Source organism: Miniopterus schreibersii (assembly GCF_964146895.1).
Source record: "Miniopterus schreibersii genome assembly, chromosome: 6".
In the NCBI taxonomy this organism is placed as follows: Eukaryota; Metazoa; Chordata; class Mammalia; order Chiroptera; family Miniopteridae; genus Miniopterus; species Miniopterus schreibersii.
In genome coordinates, this window is record NC_138107.1 from 8,614,873 (window position 1) to 8,642,725 (window position 27,853).

Sequence of the window (27,853 nt, forward strand, 5' to 3'; positions counted from 1 at the left end):
TCTAAATTCGGTGGTGCAGGATGTGTGTGAAGGAGGAGACTGTCAGGGCTGAGCCTCAAGTGATGCCTGCAGGCGAGATGCAAATCAGGCAAAAAGGCTGGCAGAATCTTGAGGGGCCAAGGTCAGGGAGGTGGGGGCATGGTGGACAGAGCCCTGGAAGATTGTTTGGGGATGTGGGCATCTTGGCCCTCCTTCTTGGGCAGATGCAGCTTTGAGGGTGCCTGTGGTGTGTTCAGAATTGAGCTATTGGGTGGCCTCCTGCAGGGGTCTCTACCCACTCTCCTGCCTCGTTGTGAGGGGCAGGCCCTGCTATTCAGGCCGACTCTACTCTGGAAGCTCAGGATTGGATGCTACGAGATGCAATAAGCCTCTGGGCTCAAGGTGTGACATTTGTCCATTCTGCGTGCCTTCTGAGGCACACTGTGTGCAGGCACTGGGCTGGGCTGGGGACCAGCCAGGATGCTCATGTGGTCTGGCCCCACCTTCAGGGAGCCAGGGTACAGAAGAGGAAACAGGGCACTACAGTTGGGAGAAGAGGAATATCAGGGAAGGAGGCTCCCCAAGACCTGGGAGGGCATCCAGGAGGAAGTGGCATTTAAGTATGAATCCGGTCAAGCCCTAGATCTAACCATCACAAACAGGAAATCCAGGGACCGGCACTGTCACCATCCTGACCGAGGGACCTGCAGGGCCAGTGACCCAGGGTCCCCTTGCTGTACTGGGCAGGAGAACAAGGAGAGAGGTGAGCCCGTGGGCGAAAGGCGAGCTAATAGGTGGGATAGCGCACTGTGGTGTGTGGGCCTTATCTGGATCCTGACTTTTTGAAAATGATGATGAATTACTCTGCTCGGGCTGCCATAACAAAATGCCACAGATGGGGAAGTTAAAAACAACAGAACTTATTTCTCACAGTTCTGGAGGTGTGAGGTCCAGATCAAGGTCTGGCAGGATTACGTTCATGGGGAGGGATCTCTTCCTGCTTGTCCACGGCCACTTGTCCTCACATGGTCCTTCCTCCGAGCCATGTGGGGGTGGGGATGGGGGAGTAGGGAGTGTGGAGAGAGAGATCACTTCCTCTTCTTACAAGACCACCAGTCTTATCAGATTTGAACCCCACTCTTACGACCTCATTTAACCTTAATTACCTCCCAAAGGCTCTATTTCCAAATCCAGCCACATTGGGGATCGGGGCTTAAATATGTGAATTTGGGGGACACAATCGGGTCCATAGTGGATGACATTTATGAGGAATTGGCTCTTTGAATGCTGACTGGGTATCTGATGACACTGGGGAACAATTACTCAATATCTCCTAGTGATGATAATGGTGATATTGTTTCATATATATACATACACATGTACAGTTGATCCTTGAACAATGTGCGGGTGGGGGTGTTGATCTCCCACGCAGTCAATAGTTGGGCCTCCGTGTACACGATGCCAGTTTGAGCTGCAAGGGTCAATTGAAAATATCTGTGTAGAAGTGGACCAGTGCGGTTCAAACTCGCACTGTTCAAGGGTGGACTGTATATAATGTATATAAAACATGTGCATGTGTGCACATAGAATACATCACCATTCTGTGTGTGTGTGTATGTGTGTGTGTGTGTGTGTGCTTATCTTCCAGGGGCCCAAGAAACATTTAGGGCTGAAGTCATCTAATGCCTGGGATTGGGGGGAGGGGGAGTGAATGTGGCTGCACATGGAGCAGGACTGGCCATGAGTTGATGGTTGCTGGGCCTGGGTTATAGGTTTGTAGGTTATGTCACATTGTTCTGTAATAAAAAGTAAAACCAAAAATTGAGGAGGATTAGTCAAATTTAGGGTTGGGGAGGAGCCAGGCACCTGCTGGCAGAAGTTGCTCAGGCGAAGCTCTGAGAGATGTGAGTTGTTGGCGTGTGAGGCCCCAGTGGCTCACGGGCGCTGGAGCCTGAAGCTGTGCCAGGCACTTCGGGTACCAAGTCCCTACACTGCAGGACAAAGACCAGTCTCAGTGGAGGGCCTGGCTCAGGACGAGACAGACCAGAACCTAGTGGGAGGGCCCGGAAGAGCCTGTGAGACTTGAATAAGGGAGCAGAGGCAACGTTGTTCTGGAAGGGCTGGGGGACCAGGTGGGAGAGGAGACTTCAGGCAGACAACCCAACATGCTAGAAGCAGGGAAGCCTGAGGATGGAGCAGTCAGAACGTGCTCATCCAGGCTCCCAACCAGAGCTTCGCTAGAGCTGTAGGACATTCATTCGCCTTTGCTTTAGAAACATGGTTTCTTTTGTGTTCTTACTGGGTAACTTTGGGCAAGTTACTTAACCTCTCTGGTCCTCACTTTTTTTCTTCTGTAAAATGGAAATAGTAATAGGACCCCACTTATAAGCTGTTATGGGATTAAATGAGAAAATACTTGTAAAACACTAAAAAGAGTATGTGGTAGCTATTATTATCATCAGAGTTTCAGGGCGGAAGCTGCCCTCCCCTGGGGCAATGAGGTGGAGACAGCAGCCATTAAAATGAGGGAGCCCCAGTGGGGAGGTGAGGACACCACACACTTCTCCCTGCCAGCCCTTAATAGGCTTGTGACTTATTTGTGATTAATTTTTTTAAAAAGCTGTTTTCTTACAGCAGTGAACAGGGTCAGGTGTAGAAAAGAAGTTGTTGAAAGAGGACCACATAGAATCCACTGACCCTTGTGAGAGAGAAAGTGTGGTTGGCTAGAGATGCTCTGGCCAAGAGTCCTGCCAAGGGGCCAGCCCCAGAAACTACCTCTGAGCCTTTGACCCCTGCTGTGTAGCTTCTGGAAGTGGGGGTCTACTGGAGCAAAAGGTCACCCCCATGAGGGAGGGTGGGGCCGAGCAAGCTCCTCCCTCTGCGGGGAGCACCAGCCTTTCCCCTTCAGGGCTGTGGCTCTGGGACTGCTTCCTCCTTGCTCACTGTGAAGCCAGGAGCAGGCCTGCTGAGCCCGCAGGAGAGACAGGAGCAGGTTTCTGATGCCTTAGCCCACCTGTGACCCCAGCGGGGGTGGCCGAGTGTGCTGGCTGGAGGCCTCTCTCCCTGCCTCAGGGGATCCTGGAGGCCTGCAGGATGGAGGGGGAGAGTAAGGAGAAGCTGGCATCTGTGTCCAATCTGGTGACTGTGTTTGAAAACAGCAGGTATGGGGTGGTGAGGGTGGGAAGGGTCACTGTGCCAACTGGCAACCTCCCTCCAGCTCCTCCACCCACCCTTGGGCCCCTGGGCAGCACAGGCCCTCCACCCTGAACAGCAGGACCAGGGCCACGGAGCCCTCGGTGAGCAGTTCTCTCTCTGGGCCCCGTCCTGGGCACCCCCTCCTGACCCGGCAGTGCCCACATCGCTTGGGGATGGGTTCCTCAGAGCATAGGAGAATGTTGGGGCTCTGAGGAGCTGGGCAGGGGTGAGAGTGTGTTGAGGTGCTGGGGAGAGTCCCGACGTGTGTAATTATGAGTGAGAGTGGGCTGCAGAACTCCACCATTGCCCCTCCAGCAGCAGTTATAGCTAATGCTTACCAAGCGCTTTCTCCTTCTGACTGGGATAACCATATACTCTATCACTCAATCCACGACACACTTGACACTGAATGTGAATGCCATTAAATTATTTTGGTGGGGTGGGGTGGGGGGCAATAGGAAAAGCTGGGACTGTGTCAGGCAAACCGGGACGTGCGGTCAGCTTACCTGTGGGGCGCTGTCCTAAGTGCGTTTGTACTTCATTAATCATCTAACAGCCTAACGGGGGAGGTTCAGTTTCTATTCTCATCTTATAGATGAGAAAATAGAGGCAAAGAGAGGCGGGGAGGCTTTAAGTTCATGGGCAAAAGGCAATGCCAGGGCTTCCTTCTGAAGGGGAGAGGCCGGGTCAGATGTGTGGAGGTCACTGGTGGCCCTGGCAGGAGTGGGGCGTGTATGCGTGTGTGTGTGTGTGTGTGTGTGTGTGTGTGTGTGTGGCATTAATCCACTCCGCAGGCATGTTAGGGACTGTGTTAGGGACTGTCTGAGGGGGGTTCTCTGGAAATAGACTCTGAGGGGATTTCTGGAGGGATGCACAGTGCTACCCACAGGGAGAAGCTGAACAGGGGTCCGGCCTGTCTCGGGAGCGCTGAACTGGGATGCCTCTCAGGTTGTTCTGCTGAGGCAAAGGGCTGGGTCTTTTTACCCACATGGACTAATCGTTGGATATGGACTTGACCTTGGGTGAGGCAGCCAGTCCCCACACTGCCGGCAGCTATGGGGAAGGGTGCCTCCGTCCTGAGGGGCTGCAGGTGGCACAGCACAGCAGCGCCCACGGGGGCCTAAGAATGATCCCTGTCCAGAGACTTTTGTCTTTGGATGCTAAGTTCATGGACAATAGATATCCTGGGAAGGAGGGGCCCATGAACTGTGCTGAGAGCACTGGCAGACAAAGCCTCCTGTGGGCTTCCTGGCAGAAGTGGCATAGATGTGGACCTGGAGGGCAGTTCCACCTCTGAGCAGGCTGGGGAGATGGCATCGCCCCACTCAGCCCTCCAGGCATGCCCGGTGGAGATCTTCAGCACGTGTGTTCTGCCCGACAACACCCCTAGCAGGACGAGGCAGCCCTCAAACCAGAATTTGGTCAGAGGAGGCCTCGTCACCCTTGTTGTGTGAGGCTGACCCATGCCAGCTGTCTTGGCCTTGGTCTGGGCTTTCTTGTGTGGTCTCCAGCACTTTCGCTAATCTGAAACTGAGGGGCGAAGAGGAAACAGAAGCTGGCCGGGGGGCACTTGGAGAGAAATGCAGAAGCTGAAACCACATGTAGAACAGAAAGCAGAGGCCTGGCTACTCCCACGAGCTGCAGACCCCAGGCTGAGGAACCGGGCACTGGGGCACCAGAGAGCCATGGAAGAGCCTGAGAGGGCCATCGGGGGCTGGGAACTGATCCTCTCTCTGCGACGGACCAGCTGTGTGGCTTGGAGCAGGTTGCATTGACTTTCTGGACCTATTTTTCCTTGACTCAAATGGGGAAGGGCAGTTTGGGACGAAGGCTCAGGAGCCAGGCTGCCTGACCTGACTCCCACCTCTGCCAGCCCCTGGCTGAAAGCAACTTGTCCTCTTTGTACCTCAGTTTCCTTAGCTGAAAAGTGGGGGTAATGGAAAACTCACAGAATGCTGGAGATTTTGTACCTGGCTGGTTGTCCATTCCCCAGCCTGTCTTTCTCCTAAGGATGCCTGTCTGTGCTGTCATCGCAAGCCTTTTCACAGACAGGGAATGGATATAGTCCAAATCGTTGGATATATTCGGCGAGGTCAGCCTCTGTTATCTAAAGAATTTAACTGGCCTGCAGACCCAGTAGGTAGGGTGACAAAGCTGCCCTACAAAGGCCCATCTCTGGGAGCACAAGGGAACTGCTCTCAGCCTGGCTTTCTCCCCTGCCCCCTGCTAGAGGCATAACTCCCACTGAAAAACCCCAGCTTTAACAGCCCTACCCTTCCTTTACAGTGTTCTATGGCTCCCACCTTCTCTCAATGTATCAGTTACTAGGGTTCTAAGGCCCTTCCTGCTGCAGAGACTAAAACCAGGTGTGAGGTCCACAGGTGAGGGGTTTGGCGAGATTATGTCCCAGTCTCCTGCCTGTTTTAATGTGGACCTTCTCTCATTTGCCTAATTCAAAAGAGTCTAGGTGTCAGCAGCTAATTTTTAGTTTTTTTGGAGGAAGTTGTTTCGTGTGTACCTATGGATTTGTTGTGTAGATTTTTTTGTGTAGATTTGGTCTGAAAGGTCCTCTTACGTGGCCATCTTGAACTGGAGGCCCTTCAGCACACTGACTTCTAACTCTTAGGTTTGTGTGCACATGGTTGCAAGAGAGCTGTGTCAGCTCCTAGCCTTACCCCTGCACGCAGCTGGGTAAGAGGCCCCTCTCTGCATTTTAAACAGGGAACTATGGAGTTCATGCTGACTCATTTTGAAGACTCCAGTTCCCTCCAAGGAAGTGTTGGGAGGGAAGTGGATATTTTACTTAGCGAACCACCCCCTAGGGACAGGCACTCGGGAGCCACTGAATCCCTGTGATTTGCATTAATCACCCCCAACCCCCCACCAAGGAGGTGCTGTTCTTCCCACTCTACAGATAGGAAACCCTCAGGTGTGCTCTCTTCTCAGGGTGCCAGGAGCAGTGCCCAGAGCCCATACTCCGGAGGCTGAGCATCACCGCCCTCGGTGCAGGTCTCCCCCACCCACAGGACCATGGGAGAAGCCTGATGTAGAGGAAGCCCTGGGGTCTGGGCCCAGGACGGTCAGCAGGAGGTACCTGAGCTCCCTGAAGAACAAGCTTTCCAGTGGGGCCTGGAGGAAATCTTGCCAACCAGACACCTGCCCCGAGCCAGGGACACAGGTGCCTGAGGGTTGGGATAGAAGTGGGAGCTGGGGGGGGTCCCCTCTACCAAGCTCCCCCCACACACTCTCTCACAGCCAGTGTCAGCACTTCCCCAGCTGGAAGCTAAATTCTCCCAGTTACGCCCTTGGCTGATGTTCCCAATGGTTAGAACGTCGGCCCGCCTGCACTGAAGGGTCACGGGTTCGATTCCAGTCAAGGGCACGTACCTGGGTTGCAGGTCCGATCCCGGGCCCCAGTCAGGGCGCATGTAGGAGGGAACCAATGGATGTGTCTTTCTCACATCGATGTTTCTCTCTCTTTCCCACTCCCTCCCTTCTGCTCTCTCTAAAAATCAATAGAAAAAATATCCTTAGGCAAGGGTATATATATATATATGTGTATATATATATATATATATACACATATATATATATATACACATAATTCTCCCTGTTAAAGGCTTTTGATTGTCTAGTGCACCCAACTGCTGGTATTATTTCCCATAACCCTCAATGTACGAGTCAAGGAAAGCCAAACTCAACAGCTTAAGGAACTCATCCAAGGCCACATAGCTTGTAAACCAGATACCTTTCCCAGGTGGGGCCTCAGTTTACCCACTGAAGGAGGCAGCAATCCCAACTAGGAATAGAGGCCAGTGCTAATTCTTGCCCTTATTATTTTTATTTTTTTAAATATGTCTTTATTGATTTCAGAGAGAGGAAGGGAGAGGGGGAGAGAAAGATAGAAACATCAATGATGAGAGAGTCATTGATCAGCTGCCTCCTGCAAGCCCCCCCTCCCCGACTGGGGACTGAGCCCACAACCCGGGTATGTGCCCTGACCAGGAATCGAACTGCCATCTCTTGGATCCTAGATAGATGCTCAACTGCTGAGCCACACTGGCCGGGCTAATTCTTGCCCTTAGACTGATCCTGGGAAGGTCACCTCCTTTCTCTGGGTTTCAGTTTCCTCATCTGTACAGTCCAAAGGCTGGGCTGCGCAACACTTGGACCTGGAGCCAGACGGCCAGGGTCATGCTCCACCTCTTCTGCTTACTAATGTGTGACCTTGGGCAAGTCACTTTAACCTCTTTGGATCTCAGTTTCCTAACTTGCAAAATGGAGATGATGACCATAATAATATGTTTTAATTATTAATTGCTACATAACAAACCACCCCAAAATGCCTTTGCTGAATACAACTTATCATTTCTTACAATTCCGTGGGTTGACTGGAATACTATTGGATGGTTTTTCTGTTGGTCTCACTCAGGGTTTGTCCTAGTCAGCTGGGGCTGATATAACAAAATACCACAGCCTGGGTGACTTAAACTACAGAAATTTACTTTCTCAGAGTTCTAGAGGCTGGAAGTCCAAGATCAAGATGCTGGCAGGGTTGGCTTCTGGTGAAGCTTCTCTCCTATCTTCTTGCCGTGTCCTCACATGGCCTTCTCTCTGCACTGTTTTCCTGGTGTTCCTTCCTTTTCCTGTCAAAACACCAGTGGATTCAGGCCCCGCCCTTATGACTTCAATTAACTTTAACTATTTCCTTAAAGGCCCTGTCTCTAAACACGTCACGTTAGGGGTTAGGGCTTTGACACATAAATGTGGGGGGGACACAACTTAGTTCATGACAGGGTCTGTCATGTGGCTGCAGTCAGATGGTGACTGGGGTCAGAATGCCCCAAAAGTCAACTCTCCAGCCTGGTACCTGGCCAGGGAGAGTCAGAGGCTCCACTGGGATGTGGCACTGCTGGGCCCCTGGCTCTCCCGGGGAGTCTCAGGGCCTCTCCTCTCCACAAGGCCTCTCCACCAGGGCAACCAGACCTCAGATATGGTGGTTCCCACGAGAGCATGGGCAGAAGCTTCTAGGGCATTGGGGCTTTGACCCAGACCTGGCACAGCCTCATTTCTGCCCCATTCTCTCAGTTACAGTGACCCCCGTGCCAGGCGAGCTGCACTGTGGGAGGGCATGAATGCCGGGAGGTGCGTTTCACTGGGGCATCTTTGAAGACTATGCACCAGGTTCCCATCAAGGGAGACCAAAGCTGCCCCTCTTCTCCCCCCAAACCCTCTGCAGGAACCTGAGAAGAGGATCGTCCAGGAGCTGCTGGAGACGGAGCAGGCCTACGTGGCCCGCCTCCACCTGCTGGACCAGGCCAGTGGCTAGCACACCCCCACCTGAGCCCCACCACCCGGGCATCGTCACCCAGCCCCGCTCTCCCTCCCAACCCACCTCACCAGAGCTGGGAGTTAGGACCCCTGCATTTGATTCTAGGAACCCCACTGGCTGGACTTGGGGCAGAAATCAGGAACAGCCCGTTAGAGCCACTCCCCATTCCAACCTTGGTGCCTGGGGCCTCAGCTCAGCCAAGTACACACCAGTCAGTCCTTCCAGGCCCCACACAGCATCCTCATCTGTCACCCCAACACAAACAATTTCACCATTATCACCCTTCACACTCCCTTCTTTTGTTTTTTCTCCTTACCAGAGGATATTTTTTCCATTGCTTTTCAGAGAGAGGGAAGGGAGAGAGAGAAACATCGATATGAGAGAGACACATAGGTTGGTTGCCTCCCCCATGCACCCCAACCAACCGGGGCCTGGGGCTCGAGCCTGCAACCAAGGTACATGCCCTTGGCTGGAATCGAACCCGGGACCCTTCAGTCCGCGGGCCGATGCTCTAACCACTGAGCCAAACCGGCCAGGGCCATGCTTTCTTAAAGAGCCCCAAGGCAAGAGGTTTCATCCACTGCACACGGGCAGAGGAATCTTTAGCCTGGCGAAGGCTGAGACCCTGACAGGCCCGGAGTGGCCCGTTTCTGACATTATCAGCTGCCAGCCTTCGGCAAGTCCCTGAGTCTCTAGGCCGGGGTTTGCCCGTCTGTAACGTGGCCAGAATACAATCTTCCCTGCCTATGTCTTCTGGGGTTGTTACGAGGATGTTGGGAGATTAGGGAGGTGAAAGCGTTCAGTAAACTGGAAGCTTGCCCCGGGGCTGTGCTTGTCCCCCTGGCTGCTGTGGTGGCGCCCTCTCTGCCACAGGCCCAGTGACCCTGCGGCGGGCTGCAGGTGTTCTTCCAGGAGTTGCTGGCGGAGGCCCGCAGCAGCAAGGCCTTCCCCGAGGACGTGGTCAGGCTCATCTTCTCCAACATCTCCTCCATCTACCAGTTCCACGCGCAGTTCTTCCTCCCAGAGCTACAGAGGCGGCTGGATGACTGGTAATGCCACAAGGAGCCCCGAGTCCCCTGACCACAGCCCTGGGCAGGTCGTGGGGCAGCCCCCAGCGCACTTACTGTGTGGCCACCACAGTCTCCTGCTCTGGGCTCAGTGTCTGCACAGCGAGGGGCTGGGAGGAATCAGCCCAGGGAGGCTGTGTGTACGTCCTGGGAAGCGGGTGGAGCAGGTCCTCCCGAGGCTGGGTGACTCAAGAGGCAGTACTAACTGAGGGCTTCCTACACGCCTGGCCTTGGGCTTTACATCTATTGACTCATTTAATCTTCACATCAGCCCCCTGTGAGATGGTGGCATGGTGGTTATGCAAGAAACCCTCTTTGTTTTCAGAAATGACCACTAAAGTATTTGGTGGTAAAATTACTTGCTTTATATATTTTGCCAAAGAAATGCCACGATGTCTGGGATGTCCTTTAAAATTCTCAGCAAAGCCCAGCCGGGCATGGCTGAGCAGTTGAGCATCGACCTAGGATCCAGGCGATCGCAGTTCGATTCCCGGTCAGGGCACATGCCCAGGTTGTGGGCTCGCAGCCAGTCGATGACTCTCTCATCACTGATGTTTCTATCTCTCTCTCTCCCTCTCCCTTCCTCTCTCTAAAATCAATAAAATATATATATATATATATATATATAAATTCTCAGCAAAGAAGAATGTTAGTAATTGTTAAATCCAATGATGAATATATAGTTCATTGTTATATTCTATTTATTTTATATGTATTTTTAAGGTCAACCCTATGAGGTCACCTACCATCATTTTCACTTTTCCAGATGGGAAAACTGAACTATAGAGAGGCTAGTTGACTTGCCCATGGGCACTCCGCTAGAGCAAGAGGTGCAGCTGGGAGTAAACTCAGGCAGGCCAGCTCCCTATCGCTCTGCTCTAACAGTCCCTGGGCTGAACGACCTTCAGACCCTTCCACGGGGTGACCCTGGATGAGTTCTTCCCCCTCTGAGTCTCGATTTCCTCCTCTCTAAGATGGGCCAAGGACTGTCCCCCTGCAGGGTTGTGAGAATTGAATGAGATGAGACCAGCAGTCTTGGCATGTGGCCTTCATTATTATTACAAGCTTAAGTATCCAGTGGTTACTGAACGCCTGTCCCAGGCTCAGCACGGTGCTGGCCTTTGGGGGAGCCCAGTCCGTGGGAGAGAACAGCATCCACCCTCACACACGTGTGGGATGACACGCCCCCATGACCGCACCCAGAAGTGCATTGGAAAGGCTGTTTTGCGGGGTTCAGGGAGCCTGGCCTAACCCTCCCCTGCCTGGAATGGAGAGGAGGTCCTCCGGCTGAGGGCCATACCTGGGCACCCCTCCTGTAGGACAGCCACCCCTCGCATCGGTGATGTGATCCAGAAACTGGCCCCCTTCCTGAAGATGTACAGTGAGTACATCAAGAACTTTGAGCGAGCCGTTGAGCTGCTGGCCACCTGGACTGACAAGTCTCCCCTCTTCCAGGAGGTTCTCACTCGAATTCAGGTGAGCTCGGGGTGGGGGCAGGGCAGAGCCTGCGCTGCCACCCCCAAGTGCAGTGGCTCGGTTTCCCCAGTGATTCGGGGCACCTCCCAGGCTCAGTGCTTCCTGAATTCCCCCACCCTCCCACTCGCACCCCACACCCTTCCTCCCCTTTTCCGTCCCCAAGAGCAGCGAGGCCTCGGGCAGCCTGACCCTGCAGCACCACATGCTGGAACCTGTGCAGAGAATCCCGCGCTATGAGCTGCTGCTCAAGGAATACGTCCAGAAGCTGCCAGCCCAGGCCCCCGACCGGGCTGATGCTCAGAGTGAGGATGCCCCCGGGGCTCTCGGGGCGGGGGAGGCAGAGGCTGCTCCCATGTATCTACTGAGCACCTGCTAAATTGGTTATAATGAGCGTCGACCCTCAACTTGGATCGTTGGTGCTTGGTAGACATTATCTATACTATTAGCCAATTTTTACAGACAAGGACACTAAGTAAGGCCCAGAGAGGTTAAGTGACTTGCTCCATGTCACACAGCCAGAAAGGAACAGAGTTGGGATTGGAAGCCATGCCTGTGGGAGGCCAGAGCCCATGCCTTTCTGCCCTCTGGGTCTGGCTTGGATTGGAGAGCACTGAGGGACACAGAAGCAGCCACCTAAGCTCTGTGTTTCGGTGGCTTCCAGTCTCTCTACCCTGGTGGGAAATGTACCCCGTCACCCAGACATCTCTTATGCTGGGCTGCTGAGCACGGCTGCTCCCGGGGTGCTCACGGCAGGCCCTGAGGCGGTTCTGTCAAGCCTCAAGGACCTCCTGCCTCAGCCGACAGCCGATTTTCAGGGGATAACTCTGGCTCTGCTCCCCCCAGAAGCCCTTGATTTGATCTTCTCAGCTGCACAACACTCCAACGCAGCCATCACGGAGATGGTGAGCAGCCCTCAGGGAGAGAGCAGGGGAGTCCCCTGGGGGCCCTGTCACCTCCTCCCTGCCACTCTCAGCCTCCCCAGCCCATGCGGGTCTCTGAATCCACTCATCACGGTCCCACTGCTGCCCCCACCCCCTTGCAGCCTGTTCCTGTCTACGCAAGGCAAACCTTCCAGAAGGTGGTGGTCCCTGCCAGCTTTGGCTTAGTGTGCACTCCTGTCCCCAGGAGCGGCTGCAGGACCTGTGGGAAGTGTACCAGCGCCTGGGCCTCGAAGATGACATCGTGGACCCTTCCAACACCCTGCTCCGAGAGGGCCCCGTCCTCAAGATTTCCTTCCGCCGCAGAGACCCCGTGGAGCGCTATCTTTTCTTGGTAGGGGAGGCTGGGGGCCCCCCACCCTGGGGAGAAAAGTCGTGGGCCACATGCCCAGGTCCTGCCTGCCGGTTTATCCGGCGCTGCAGGAGGAGCAGGGAAGAGCCAGGTTCTCTGTCCTTCACTTTGGCACTGGCTGACTCTGGACAGTGCTGCCTCCAGGACCCAGAATTTCCAGCTGAGGGGTGACCCAGACACGATCTGGGAAGCGACAGCATTTGACCGCAGTCTGTCTGGCTCCAAAGCCTGTAGTATTATTTGTGCTCTAGGAGTGCACAGCAGGAGGGATTTAGGTTAGCTACTATTAAGAACTGCCTGGGTTTGCACTGAAGACACCAGAGTCTCCTGGTGGAAACTGGTTGTGTCTGGTGGTCGGGGGGAGAGAGCTACACCTTCATAAGCCCCTGTGCCCCTGAGAATGAGAAGGGGCTCATAGGTTTCTGAGCTCTGCTGTGGTCCCTGGATGCCCACAGGTAGGGCAACCCTGCAGTGACATCCTAGTTGGATTGGGGGCCAGAGGACCCTTCTCACAACCTGTGACATCCTGGGAGCTGGCCCAGAGTGTGGTGAGAGGGGCAGGAGACCAGTGGCGCTGGGACCCCTCAGGGAAGCCCTCCCGGCCGTCTTCCTGCCCTGCCACTGCACACACACCCACTGCACACATTCGTGTCCTGTCTCCTGCAGTTCAACAACATGCTGCTCTACTGTGTGCCCAGGGTCATCCAGGTGGGCGCCCACTTCCAGGTGAGGATCCGCATCGACGTGGCCGGGATGAAGGTGAGAGGCGCCCTGGCCGCTGTTAGGCTTCACGAAGGTGGGCCCAAGTATGGGGGGGGGGCAGGAGGGCCAGACCCGGGTTCTCAGTCCAGGAACCCAGCCTTGGCAGGGCTGGAGAGCACGTGGATGTGGAAGAGTTTGGGTTAGAGCTGCCCATCTGGGCTCCCAGCCTCCCTGTCCAGGCCCTTCCCAGCCCCCACAGGCCCTGGGGGTCTTGTTAAAATGCGGCCCTGATTCAGTAGGGGGAGCAGGCTGAGATTCTGCATTTCCAGCAGCTTCCCGGTGATGCTGACACTGCAGGTCCACAGGCCACACTTTGAGTAGGAAGGGTCTACACTGTCACGTCTCCATCCAGAGATGGCCACAGCTGTCCATAACAGCACCTACTGATTGGGTGGTCACTGTGGATCAGGCCCTGCATCGTCCCATAGCAACCCTGTGATGTAGGGGCTCTTATTGTCCCCTGCATTTTCAGGTTTTTTAATCTTTTAAAAAGAGTAATTTTATTATTTTAAAAATATAGATTATACACATTCCAAAACCAAACTATATATAAAATATATACAATGCAAAGGTGTCGTGTATGCCCCCCCCCCCCCCCCCCCCCCCGTCATCCCCAAGGTTCCCTTACTAGAGGCAGCCTTGGCTTCTTGGGAGGCCTTCCAGGGGTGGCCTTTGCATTCACCAGCTAACACTGTATCTATTACTGCTCCCCTTTGTCTCGCATAAACAGTGAAACTACTCTTCACACGCACTGTTCTGCACTCTGCTTTGTTGACTAACTCCTGGTTCTGGATGCCGCTGAGGTCAGCGCATGAGCGTCCCTTTGCTCAGCTGCATGGTGTCCTGGGGCGTGGGTGAGCCGCGATTCTCTCAGCCAGGCCTCTACCGAGGACGTTTAGGTTGCTTGCAGTTGTCAGTCTCTGCAAATGAGTTGAAAAACTGTGTGCAGTTTGCCTGTATGTGAATATATCTATAGTTAATTCCGTTTTTTAAAATGAGGCAGTAGCCCTGGCCGGTGTGGCTCATTGGGTGGAGAGTGGCCCGGTGCACCGAAAGGTTTTGGGTTTGATCTGGACATGTTCAGGAGGCAGCCGATCGATGTTCCTCATCTCTCTCTCCCCCTCCTTCCTCTCTCTAAAATCAATTTTTAAAAAGTCAAAAATAGTTAAAAAAAATAAGGCGATAAACTCTGATACATTCAGCCAATAGAATATCATTCGGTGATAAAAAGAAATGAGCTATCAAACCACGAAAAGACATGGAGGAACATTAAGTGCATCTTGCTAAGTGAAAGAAGCCATCTGAAAGGCCCCAGACTGCATGACACCTACTCTGTGACATTCTGGAAACTGCAAAGCTACGGAGACAGTAAAAAGATCAGCAGTTGCCGGGAGTTAGAGGGGAGAGAGGCATGAACAGGCTGAGGGCTTTTAGGGCAGTGCAACTATTTTGTATGATATTATAATGGCAGCTACGCGCCACCACGCACTTTTCCAAACCCGCAGAAGGTACACCGCCAAGCATGTAACGTCAGCCCGGAGCCTTGGGTGCAAGTGATGCGTCCACGTGGGCTCGTCAGCCCTAAGGAGCCCTCCACCGGGTGGGGAAGCTGCCCGGGTGGAGGCAGGGGCAAGTGGGCACTCTCTGTACCTTCCCTCCCACTTTGCTGTGAACTTAAAACTGCTCTAAAAAAATTGCCTTTAAAAAAAAGAAGGAAACCAAGGCCCAGAAAAGTTAACTTGCTTGGGGTCAAGCCAGGGTTGAGGATTCAGGTATAAGAGAGTCCAGAGCCCCTGTACTTAGTCGCCAGACTGCACTGTCTCCTCTGAAGGCTTCAGCCCAGGGGGATAAAGCTTATGGCGGGATTGCGGGCCCGGTGGAGGAGTGGGGGGAACCTTGGTCACTCCTTTCTGATCCCTCCCAAATCCAGGCGTGTCCTGAGGGCTGGGGCTGGAAGAAGCCTTCGCAGGCTTGTTTCTATTTCTTTCTTTCTTTCTTTCTTTCTTTCTTTCTTTCTTTCTTTCTTTCTTTCTTTCTTTCTTTCTTTCTTCATTTCTTCATTTATTTATTTATTTATTTTTCAGCTACAGTTTATAGTCAATATTATTTTAATACTTGCATTAGTTTCAGGTGTGCAGCATAGTGGTTAGACAATCTTATACTTGACAAAGTGTTCCCCCCGACATTTGCAGTACCCACCTGGCACCACACTCAGTTATTACAATACTATTGATTACATTCCCTAGGCTGTACTTCACATCCCTGAGGCTAATTTGTAAGTACCAATTTGTACTTCTTAACCCCTTCACCTTTTTCACCCAGTCCCCCAGCCCCCTCTCCTCTGGCAGCCATCTGTCCTCTGTATCTATGAGTCTGCTTCTATTTTGTTTGTTCATTTATTTTGTTCTTTAGATTCCAATATAAGTGAGATCATATGGTGTTTGTCTTTCTCTGTCTGACTTATTTCACTGGGCATACTACCCTCTAGGTCCATCCATGCTGTGGCAAATGGTGAGATTCATTCTTTTTTATGGCTGAGTAATATTTAATTGTATGTAAGCACCACAGCTTTTTATCCACTCATCTATTGGTGGGCACTCGGGCTGCTTCCAGATCTTCACTATTGTAAATAGTGTTGCCGTGAAATAAGGGTGCATATATTCTTTCAGATTAGTGTTTATATATATATGTGTGTGTATGTGTGTATATATATCCAGAAGTGGAATTGCTGAGTCATAAGGCAGTTTCATTTTTAATGTTTTGAGGAACCTCCATACTATTTTCCACAGTGGCTGCAACAATCTTCATTCCCACCAGCAGTGCACTAAGGTTCCCCTTTCTCCACACCCTCCCAGCACATGTCGTTTGTTGATTTGTTGATGGAGCCATTCTGACAGGTGTGAAGTGATACCTCATTGTGGTTTTATTTTTATTTATTTAGTTATTTTTAAAATATATCTTTATTGATTTCAGAGAGAGGAAGGGAGAGAGAGAGAGATAGAAACATCAGTGATGAGAGAGTCATTGATCAGCTGCCTGCTGCACGCCCCCCACTGGGGATCGAGCGCGAAACCCGGGCCTGTGCCCTGACCGGGAATCGAACCTCAATCTCCTGGATCCTAGGTCAATGCTCATCTGCTGAGCTACGCCCAGCTGGGCCCTCATTGTGGTTTTAATTTGCGTCTCTGATGATTAGCGACGTTGAGCATCTTTTCATATGTCTCTTGGCCATCTGTATGTCCTCTTTGGAGAAGTGTCTGTTCAGGTCCTCTGCCCATTTTTTCATTGGATTGTTTGTTTTTCTGCGGTTGAATTGTCTGAGTTCTTTATATATTTTGGATATTAACCCCTTATCGGATGTATCATTGGCAAATATGTTCTCCCATTCTGTAGGTTTTTTTGTTTTGTTGATGGTTTCCTTTGCTGTGCGAAAACATTTTAGTTTGATGTAGTTTCATTTGTTTATTTTTCTTTTGTTTCCCTTCCCTGAGGAGATATAACAAAAATACTGCTAAGAGAGATATCAGAGATTTTATTGCTTATGTTTTCTTCTAGGAGTTTTATGACTGCAAGTGTTACGTTGTCTTTAATCCATTTTGAGTTTATTCTTGTGCATAGTGTGAGTTGGTGGTCTAGTTTCATTTTTTGCATGTACCTGTCCAATTTTCCCAACACCATTTATTTATTTGTTTATTTGTTTATTTATTTTTAAATATATCTTTATTGATTTCAGAGAGAGGAAAGGAGAGGGAGAGAGAGAGATAGAAACATCAATGAGGAGAGAGTCATTGATCAAGCCCTCAACCGGGCATGTGCCCTGACCGGGAATCGAACCCCGATCGCCTGGATCCTAGGTCAATGCTTAACCGCTGAGCCACACCCGACCGGGCAACACCATTTATTGAGTAGACTCTCTTCACCCCAATGTAAGCTCTTGCCTCCTTTGTCACATATTAATTGACCACATAGATGTGGGGTGATTTCTGGGCTCTCTATTCTGTTCCATTGATCTCTATGCCTGTTTTTATGCCAGGACCAGACCATTTTGATTACTAGGGCCTTGTAGTATAGTTTGATATCAGCTGTGGCTACTTGGGGTCTTATGTGGTTCCATATAAATTTTTGGATTATTTGTTCATAGTTCTATGAAATATGCCATTAGTATTTTGATAAGAATTGCATTGAATCTATAGATTTGGGTAGTGTGGGCATTTTAATGACGTTCATTCTTCCAGTCCATGAGCACGGAATATGCTTCTATTTATTTGTATCTTCTTCAATGTCTTGTAATTTTTTGAGTACAGACCTCTTACCTCCTTGGTTAAATTTATTCTTAGGTATATTTTTTTGATGAAATTGTAAATGGGATTGCTTTCTTAGTTTCCCTTGTTGCCCTTTCTGATAGTTCATTACTGGTGTATAAAAATGCAACCAGTTTCTGAATATTTATTTTGTATCCTGCTACTTTACTGAACACATTTATAGGTTCTGGTAGTTTTTTGGTGGACTCTTTAGTGTTCTCTATATGCAGTATCATGTCATCTGCAAATAATGACAGCTTTAATTCTTCCTTTCCAATTTGGATGCCTTTTATGTTTTCTTCTCTTCTGATTGCTGTGGCTAGGGATTCCAGTACTGGCATGAATGAGAGTGGTAAAAAAAAAAAAAAAAAGGGGTGGTGAGAGAGGACATCCCTGCGTTATTCCTGATCTTAAGGGAAATGCTTGTAGTTTTTGCCTGTTGAGTATGGTGTTGGCTGCCCAGCCGGTGTGGCTCAGTGGTCGAGCATCAACCTATGAACCAAGAGTTCGTCCGTTCCTTTCCCAGTCAGGGCATGTGCCCGAATTGGGTGATCAATCCCCACAAGGGGGCGTGCAGGAGGCAGCTGATTGTTGATGTTTCTCTTATCAATGTTTTTTATCTTTATTCCTCTCCCTTCCTCTCTCTCTAAGAATCAACAAAAACATATTTTTTAAAAGAGTATGATGCTGGCTGTAGGTTTGTCATATTTGGCCTTTTTTGTGTTGAGGTATGATCCCTCTATTCCCACTCTGCTGAGAGTTTTTACCATAAGTGGGTGATGGATTTTGTCAAATGCTTTTTCTGCATCTATGGATAGGATCATGTGGTTTTCATCCTTCATCTTGTGTACGGGGTATATCACGTTAATTGATTTGTGGATATTGTACCAACCTTGCATGCCAGAAATAAATCCCATTTGATCATGGCGCATGAGCTTTTTAATGTATTGCTGGATCCAATTTGCTAATATTTTGTTGAGGATTTTTACATCTATGTTCGTCAGGGATGTTGACCTATAATTTTCTTTCTTTGTAGTGTCTTTATCTGGTTTTGGAATTAAGGATAATGCTGGCACATGTGCAGACTTGAATTTCTGGGAGGCTTGGTGAGTGAGACTGAGAAAGGCAGGTCTTTGAGGAGTTATATAGACAGACAAATGGAGAGAGGCAGCCTTGTCTAAGGACTGGCAAAAACCCAGGCATAGAAAAGAAGAGGCAGAGATGGACAGATAGAAAAGCCAAGAAATATACAGAGCCTGAAACAGTCATCAGAAAAAAATACATAAATACAGGGCTGAGAATGTCAGACACTTAGGGCTCATAGGCCCAGTGTGTGCCGGGTTCCTGGCATCTGCCAGTCCCATGGAGCGCAGTCCCCACAGGGCCTGTTCTGTGCTCTGGCGGCCACACAGCACCCTCTCCTGGATGGCAAAGGCCTGGCAGGTGCAGAGTGTCCACCCACCCACGTCTGCATGGGAACCATTTCCTGAGGCTGAGGTTTGGAGACAGGTCTGGCCTTCAACAGCCATGATGTTTCCCATTGGCCTATGACTCCCCTGGCCTCCTCCCCCTGGGTGTCAGGGAGGCCTGGTTCTCAGCAGCTGATTGTCCCCGAGGTCTGACTTGGTCCTAATGCTGTGCCATCCTGCACAGGGCCAGCCTGGGAAGAAGGGAGGTGAGACCTATGCGCAGGGCCCCCGTGTACAGCTGCGCAGGTGCTCCCTGTGGGAGCACACCTGGTCCAGATGAGCACACCTCATCCGCAGCAGCTGGCACAGATGGCATACGTACAATTCTCCTTGTCCAGCAGAGGGCAGTCGAGCGTCTTGTTCCAACAATACCTTTTATGCCTGTCTGCCAACAGGACTCAGCAAGGTGTTTTGAGGAAGTTGTACATTTTGCTAATTGGCACAAAGGCACTGTATGGGCCAGCAGGGGTCTGAACCAGCCCAGACTGGGGGTGGCTGAGAATGGGCATCAGGAAAGTGTCCTCTAGAAACCTTCATCCTGTCCCTGCAGAGGCAGGTGGTCCTGGACTCCCAGGTCAGGAGCTGCCCCATTTCTACTAAAAGCATCAGACTTCTTCCTACCTCTGGACTCCAAACCTCAGATTTCTCCCTTCTTTTCCTTCTCCCCTCTCCCTCACTCAGTTAGTCATAGGTTCTTGCCAGGTTTCCTGATATTGTCCCCCAAGTAGAAACCTCTTCTCTCTCCCCAGGTGCAGACAGGCCTTCACCATTTAGAATAGTCCAGCCCTTCGTCCCTTACACACAACTGCAGGAGTGGCTTCCTAAGACCTCTTTCCACTTGAGCTTCTCCATTTATAAACCCAGGAGTGTTGATTGAGTCTAGATCACATCGGCCGTTCGGGGGGGGGGGGGGGGGCAGACTGGTTCTATGGGCCCGAAAGGTAGGCTGGGCTTAGCGTGCCTGAGGGTGTTCCCAGAGTCCACACTCTCTGGGATGTGGTGGGCTGCCCTGAAAGTCGTCACACGTGGCAGGTCACATGTGGCAGGGGGCCAGCTGAGGGGCTCAAGTGTCAGGTGGATTCAATGACAACAAAGTTCCCCCACGCAGGGCTCTCGGGCTCTAAGTCTATGGCTTAGCTTCGCTTCTGCAGTAGGCTCCTCCTCACTACTGGGAGAGGTCTGTGTGTACAGGACTCTGGGGTTGGGGGAAACAGATGCTCTTCCACTTTACCCTTGGGGGCCAAAAACCCGAGTTTGAATCCCCATTCTGCAATTTAGGTGCTGTGAGACCCCAGGCAAGCCTCTTGCCCTCTCTGAGTCTCCATTTCCTCATCTCCTAAATGAGGGCAATAATATCTGCCTCCCAAGATTTCTGTGAAGATTTTCTTTAATCTTTTATTATGAACATTTTAAACCCAGAAAATACTCCCCCCCCATACTCATCGCTTGCCTCCAGCAATTGCCAAGTCAAGGCCAGTCTTGTTTCCTCAGCATTTCCCCTCTTAATCCCCTTTTTCACTGGATTATTTAAGAGCAAATCCCAGTCACATATTGTTTCACCTGTAAATACTTCAGTATGTCTCTGTCAGAGAGAGTTTTTTTTTTTGCCCCAAAAGATGACTAACAGTACCATCGTCACATCTGACAAATTGATAACAATTACTTAGCAACATTAAGATCCTTCTGTTTTCCTTGACTGTCTCATAAATGTCTTCTCACAGCCGATCTGTCTGAACCATTTGTGATGTGCTGCTTATGTCTCTTTTAATCCATTACACTTCCCTTTCCCACTTTTTTTCTCATTTATTTATTTTAAAAAATCAGGTCATTTCTCTGGTAGAGTTTCTCATAGTTTGGATTTTGCTGACTGCACCCCAGTGTTGTCATTTAACATGTCCCACGGTCTTACTTCTTTCTTGTAAACTGGTAGACAACCCAGAGTCCTGACCAGGTTCAGCTAAGGAGGAGCTTGTAGCTGGAGGGAAACACTGCCCTCGGGAGGCACCGAATGGCTGTTAGGTGTTAGGATTGGTGAGTGGGTTCAGCAGTTGTGTGGATTGAATGAGAACATGTGTGGCGAGCCCAGAACTCAGTGGCTGTCGCTTAGTAAGCTCTCCCTGACTGGCAGCTTTCATAATGGCCTTGGGACCCTGTGGCATTCTGGGCAAGAGGATGGTAATAGACAAGGAGTTGATGACCCAATTCATGGATCTGTTTGAGGGTGGATCCGTTTGAGGGTGGATCTGTTTGAGGGTGGATCTCTTTGAGGGTGGATCTGTTTGAGAGTGGATCTGTTTGAGGGTGGATGTGTATAATCCATGAATTGGGTAATCAGTTCCTTCATTCACTGTATGGGGTAGAGGGTCTTATTCTGGGCTCTAGATCTACTCTTGCAAAAGCTGTGTCCCCAAGCCCAATTTGTGACCCAGTTTTCACTTCTGGTGAATCCTTTGTCAGGAACTGTCACCCCTACCTCACATTGGGTCAACTTAGCTGCTGCTAAGATTCCAGGAGCCATAAGCACCACTTGGTAGAGCCAGGCCCAGCGCAGGTGCGTTTGCTGGGCCCCTCGGGATCAGGAAGGAGATGAGCAAGCTCCCTAGCCTGGTCTCTGCAGTTTGAAATGTCCCCTGGGCACAATCCATCTCCCTCCACCCCACAGTGCCTGGGGCGGGTGGGACGAGTCTGAACTGCCTCCCTCCTTTTCCGAGCAGGTGCGGGAGCTGACTGACGCCGAGTTCCCGCACTCCTTCCTGGTGTCCGGGAAGCAGCGCACCCTGCAGCTGCAAGCCCGGTAGGCGCTGGCTGTGGGTGGGGAGGCGAGACACTGGGAGGGGCCACTCTCAACACCTGTGTTCACTTTCCGAGCAGGTCCCAGGAGGAAATGATTTCCTGGATGCAGGTATCAGACCAATCCAGGGCCCCTAGGATTCCTACCCCACCACCCAGGCTGGGGAGGGGGCATGCATGAATGGGCGGGGGAGGGGGCAGGGGGGTTGTGCAGTGCCCAGCTGCTCCCTGTTCTTCCTCAGGTGTTGCTCTGTGGCAGTTTGGAGTCACACCTGAGTTCGAATCTTGCTGCCTCTCAGGATCTAGCTGGGTGGCCTGGGACAAATCACTTAATATCCCTGAGCCTCAGTTTTTATTATCTGTAAGCTGGGGATAATGGTTTCTCTCCCTTAAGTCAGTCAATGTGCTTAGAATTCAGCACCTGGCACCCAGCAGGCTCTCAGCAGTGTCTTTTGAATGTGTGGATGGATGGACAGGTGAACAAGCTCTCCCTGCTCCCCTTTACCACCTTCCTATACCCCTCCCCAGGCCTGCCAAGCAGCCATTGACCAAATCGAGAAGCGGAATGAAACCTTCAAGGCTGCTGTCCAGGGCCCTGAGGGAGCCACCCAGGAGCCAGAGGTAAATGAAGACTTGCCGTTTCTCCCTGGAGCCACCAGCCTCGCCCAGGCCAGCTCAGAGGGCAGGAGTGTCACGCTCAGGAATGATTTGAAGGGACCAGGGAAGCCCACCCACCCTAACATGAAGCCCACCCACCCTACCATCACCCTACTCGGAGACTCAGTGCCTGAGGGTCCCCATTAGCAAACAGTCCCATGGGAGCCTCTGTACACACTAGCCCTGGGAAGGGATTCAATCCATACAGCCCTGGCTGGGGGTGTTGCAGGTTTGGGTTTGAAAGTGCCTGAGAAATGTCAGCCCTGGGGAAGGCGGAGGCAGGAGGGGCGGGGGTCAGGGAGAGTGCCTGTGACTGGCCTCAGATCTGAGCTCTGAACTCCGGCTTGCTGGGCGTCTCTGCTGAGCCGCTAGACCTGGGCCTCAGTCTGCTCACATGTGAAACAGGCGCGATAGTAACTGACCTGCGTACAGCCCGTCGGTTCAGTCCCTCCATGCGGCGGGCACTGGGGGGGCCCCACCCAGAATGCGGCTGCAAGCAGGTGGGCAGGGGCCCGGGGAGTGGGCAAAAGAGGGTCATCAAGTGCCCACCTGCTGCCCACAGCTGCAGTCGGAGGAGCTGGGCCTGCGGGCACCACAGTGGGTCCGCGACAAGATGGTGACCATGTGCATGCGCTGCCAGGAGCCCTTTAACGCCCTCACACGCCGTCGTCACCACTGCCGGGCCTGCGGCTACGTGAGTGCCCCCGGCACCCCCTCCCGCCAGCACCCCGCCTCCCCGCCACCTCACCCGAGCCCTGTGCCCGGCACGGTGCTGCCTGCCTGGGCCTCAGCGGCCCAGCTGAGAAGCAGCACCTGCATCGTCCCCGTTCTATAGACGGGAGGGGAGGCTCAGAGAGGCCAGGCCACTCGCTCCGGACGCTCCCCCAGTGACCCTATTCATTCACCTGATTTCTCACTATTTCCTGAGGCCCCCAGACCCAGCACCAGGACATGGTCTCCAGTGTCAGGGTGAGGGGCATGCAAACCCCTCAGGCCCTCTTGGGCCTTGCACCCACCACCTCAGCAGCCCCATGCCTGTTACACCGCCCCTCGCTGTCCTCGCTTCACGACTGACCTCCTGACCTCGGCTACCTGTCCTCTCCTCCTCTTCACAAGTCCTCAGCGCCCCAGCGTCTGACAGTCCTGTCGCTAAGTGTGCCCTCCTGGCTCAGGCCTCAGCTTCCTCGCCTGCGCAATGGGGATGAGAATACATGCCTCCAGGGTGGTGGCGAGAACGCAACAAAGGAAGGTGCCCCCTTCCTGCTCCTTCCCTCCCCTGGATGGCTCAGGTCACAGGCCCCTGCGGAAGGGGCCTGTCCACTGCAGGCCCAGCTCCCCTGGCTTTGTAAGCACCTGCCGCACTCCAGCTGTTCTCTGCTGACATCACAGCCCGCTCCCTTCACTCTGCAAACAGAGAAGTCCTTTCCGACCTTAGTCTTTAGTGAACTCTGGGGGACAGGAGACCAGCTGGGCAGGCTGGGTCAGGGAGGTGTCCCTGAATTGTGTTAAAGTGCAATCAGAACACAAAGTAAATGTCTAGGACTGGGGACCCACCTATGTTGAGATTTAAGTGACGAGCCACATCCGGATCTGGGGGTTAACGACTGTTCTTGGTGATTCACGTCTGTAATTAAGAGTTGAGTCCATTCACACTTGCAACTTAGTAGTTTCTTAAAAAAAATATTTAAAATAGTTAAGAAATACAGAAAGGCACAAAAGATAATATAACAACCTAGAAAGCAGGTACATGGAAGAGAGAAAATATTCTGACAACTAAGTGAAATGTACGATCCTTGATTAGGTCCTGGATCGGAAAACAAAAGCAGCTCCAAAGGTCGTTATTGGGACTACTAGGGGAAATTTGGTCATGAGCCATATATAAATAATAACATTGTATTGATATTAAATTCCTGAGTGCGCTCATGAGTTGTGTACAGGCAAAAGAGTGTTCTTGCTCCTGGGAGATGCCAGCTGTATATTTAAGGGTGAGGTGTCATGATGACTATAATTTATTCTCAAGTGGTTCAGGAAAAATAAAATACACATATACAGAGAGAGATTATGCAAATGTGGCAAAATGTTAACAGCTGGGGAGTTGAGTGGTGGGGGGTCTCATTTATTATTCTTTCAACTTGTCTGCAGGTTTGAAATTTTTCAAAATGAAAAGCTGGTGGAGTAGAAAGGAAATATACACTAATAATATTCAAAAATTAAATCTCAATAAAAAACAAAATAAAATACTGGCAAGGGAGTTGAAGCCCCGGTGTGAGGATGTGCAGCCCGTTGGCCCGATTTGGGGGTGTCTCCTGCCTGTGTATACCTTTGTACTCTGTGAGTCATCCTTTCGGTGGTTTGGTGCCCAGTTTCTGTCTCCCGCCTGCCAGACGGGAATCCTGGTGAGGGTGGGGCAGGCCCAGGCCTCCTCCTGGGGGCCCTCCCGGTCACGTGCTGAGCTGGGCACACCCAGCAGCTCACTGATGAATAGCCCCCCCTCTGCTCTCTATCTCTTGCCCTCATTTCCAAGCCCACATCCTGGACTCACTGTGACACCCAGTCTTCCTGGAAGCCGAGTCCCGCAGCACCCGTGTTTCTTTCCGAGTCCCGTCAGGCCCTCTCACCCGGCCTCCCCAGCACGAGCCATGTGGGCCTCCTTGGAGGCCTCTCTGTGGTGGGCTGGGGGTGGCCCACTCCACCGAGTACTCATGGCAGGTCTTCCTGGCAAGAACAACCAGCCCATCATTTTTCTATTAGAGCATGCTTGGCTGTAGGATTGAGCAGAATGCAAAATTTGCATGAATCTTAAATCTAAACTGTGGAAGGACATGTCCTGTTGGTGGAGGGCCGGCGGCTGCCCCGCTGCTCCCTGTGAGGTGACAATGAAGGCCCCAGGGCTGGGCCCCAGGCAGGCTGCTGGGAGTCCAGGGAGATGGTAGAGGGGACAGAGAGCACTGGGAGGAGTGGATGGGCTCCCAGGGTGTGCAGGGCAAGCCGCTGGGATTAACAGCTGCCTCCACTAAGGGGGGAATCTGAAGGGGACAGAAACCAGGCACCTGCAGCTGGGGCCAGGTGTCAGCCCCCAGCTGGGGAAGCCCAGAGCGTGAGCTGTGCTCCTGCATCCGCATGGGGGGGCCCGGGCAGCGGCCCCCTGCCAGGACCCCTCTCTGCCTCAGTTCCTCTCTGAGCCTTGCTGTGTCTCCCCCTGTCCCTGGCTGCGCTCACACCCCCACTCCCCAGCCAAGGTACAAACATGGTCCCCTGCCTCACGGGGGCCCACGCCCCTCCTGCCCCTCCTCCCCCAGGTGGTGTGTGCCAGGTGCTCCGACTACCGGGCTGAACTCAAATATGACGACAACAGGCCCAACCGAGTCTGCTTGCACTGCTACACATTCCTCACCGGAAACGTGCTCCCTGACGACAAGGAGGACAGGAGGCGAGGCATCCTGGAGGTGAGGGCCACCATTCCTCCATTTGGCAAATGTGGACAGGGTGCCCGCCACATGCTGGCACTGTCCTAGGTGCTGAGGAAAAGCCCGCTGTGGTCACACTCTCCCGCCTCTCTGCCCACAGACACCCCTCATTCCTCCCCGCAGCAGAGCCTGGCCTGTCACCAAAGGAAAGCTCCAGGCTGTCGTCCAGGCTCTTCCACCTCCCCTCTGTGTCCCCACCCAGCAGTCACACAGCGTCTCTGGACAGCCCCTGCTCATGTCCCCATCATCTGCCCGATAGTCCCAGGAGACAGAGAGAGCTGGTGTTACTGTTTCCATTTTACAAATGGGGAAACTGAGGCTCCAGGTCAGGGGCTCACTGCTGGAAAGAGGCAGACTGGAGACTCCATTCTAACCAGATGGGACTCAGGGACCTATCCCATGGAAACCCAGGCCCAGGGAAGCAACTTGCCCAAGGTCACCCAGTGAGTTAGGAGCCAGCTCCCACGTCCTCTCTGCTGCCCTAGGGGCCTGGCTGAGCCACTGCCTCCCTCAGGCGCTCCCTCCTGGCCAGCACATATGGGGCACTAGCTGTGTTCAGCTTCGTGGTACAAATACAACGTAACCCAACCCTGCACAGGTTACCACTGCCCTCTGCCCCTCCCCCAGTAAAGGCCAAGTGGACATCCCACTGTCCCTGGGAGCTGGGAGAAGACCCCAGCTTATTCCAGCTAAACATGGCTCCCAGGTTTCAAGTTGGTTCCTTTCCATGGGCATCTACCTACTCTCCAATGCTCCCCCTTATTCTAGGGCCAGTCCCTGCCCACACTTCTCTCACTATTAGGCCACACAGTCTGCTCCTGGAAAGAGGGGATGGTCCGGCCTCAGTTGTGTTCCCTGCGGGAACTTTCAGGTGATAAGCCCTCCCAGCACCTGCCCCAAGTTCCGGCTGGCCAGGGTTTGACCATATCTCTGCCACTGGCCAGCTGTGTGACCACAGACCCATGATAGGACCTCTCTGAGCCTCAGGGACACATAGCCCCTTGTTGCAGGGTTGCTGCAGGGATTAGAAATAGTGATTGTCCAACCAGAGCAATGTCTGCCACATAGTGGGACTTTTGTTCTCTCTGATTTTAGAAAGGCTCCACGGCGGGATCTGAGCGGAGCCTCATGTGTAGCTTCCTGCAGCTCACTGGGGACAAATGGGGCAAGAGCAGCACCCGCGGCTGGTGTGTGATCCCCCAGGACGACCCTCTTGTGCTCTATGTCTATGGTGCCCCTCAGGTAATGCCTCCACCTGGCCCCCAGCCTTGGCCCTCTCTCAGCATTGCTGGCCCCATATCTCAGATGCAGAAACTGAGGCCCAGTGAGGACTAGTTCTCTGGAGTCACAGCATTAGTGGCTTTCAAAGCTGGGCCCAGACTCCAGTGCACGATTGCTTTGTCCTCAAGGGGCAGCCAATTCTCCTCTCCCCTGACGCCCTCCCGCCAACCCTCCAGCCTCCTGGGTGTGTGGGAGGTGGGAGGCAGGGGTGTGGCTGTGACCTGCAAATGACTATCTGAGGCAGGGGGGCCCACAGCTCTCTCCTCCCTCCAGGACATACGGGCTCACACCTCCATCCCCCTGCTGGGCTACCAGGTGACCGCTGGGCCCCAGGGGGACCCGAGGGTCTTCCAGCTGCAACAGTCGGGCCAGATCTACACCTTCAAGGCTGAAACCGAGGAGCTGAGGGGCCGCTGGGTGAGAGCTGTGGAGCGGGCGGCCAGCGGCTGGAGCCCCGGGGAACCCAGTGACGGGGACCTGTCTGACTGAGCCCAGCCGGCCACTCTCCCGCTCAGAGCCTGGCTCCTGCCACGGACTGCCCGTGGCCTCTGTGACCACACCCCAAGCTGAGCTCGATTGATTTCCAGTCACCTGTGCCCAAGCCGAGTGTCCTGATTTGGTGATGGAGGGTCCTGGTTTGCCCAGCGTTGAGGGGGTTCCTGGGACATGGGACTTTCAGTGGTAAAACCAGGAAAATCCCAGGTCACCCAGGACTGTTGGTCACCAGTGTGGTTCTCACCTTGGGCTGCACATTAGTATCACCTGGGATCTTTAAAATCTACCCCTT

The 27,853-nt window shown here is 52.6% G+C and overlaps 1 protein-coding gene across 2 annotated transcripts; it reads left to right on the plus strand.

Annotated features, from left to right (window-relative positions):
• Positions 1 to 2,912: 2,912 nt before the first annotated feature.
• Positions 2,913 to 27,853, plus strand: FGD2 (FYVE, RhoGEF and PH domain containing 2). Of its 2 annotated transcripts, none has more exons than XM_081140794.1 (16): positions 2,913 to 3,140; positions 6,121 to 6,352; positions 8,414 to 8,491; positions 9,407 to 9,555; positions 10,893 to 11,049; positions 11,213 to 11,351; positions 11,893 to 11,951; positions 12,175 to 12,321; positions 13,006 to 13,098; positions 21,586 to 21,665; positions 21,743 to 21,773; positions 22,190 to 22,282; positions 22,881 to 23,012; positions 25,618 to 25,764; positions 26,881 to 27,027; positions 27,340 to 27,853. In XM_081140794.1, the coding sequence occupies exons 1-16, from the start codon at positions 3,073 to 3,075 to the stop codon at positions 27,553 to 27,555; spliced, it is 1,968 nt and encodes a 655-aa protein (XP_080996920.1). In that variant the 5' UTR covers positions 2,913 to 3,072; the 3' UTR covers positions 27,556 to 27,853. The 2 variants fall into 2 exon arrangements, with proteins under 2 accessions (XP_080996920.1, XP_080996921.1); XM_081140795.1 differs by having other exon boundaries at positions 3,010 to 3,140; positions 27,323 to 27,459.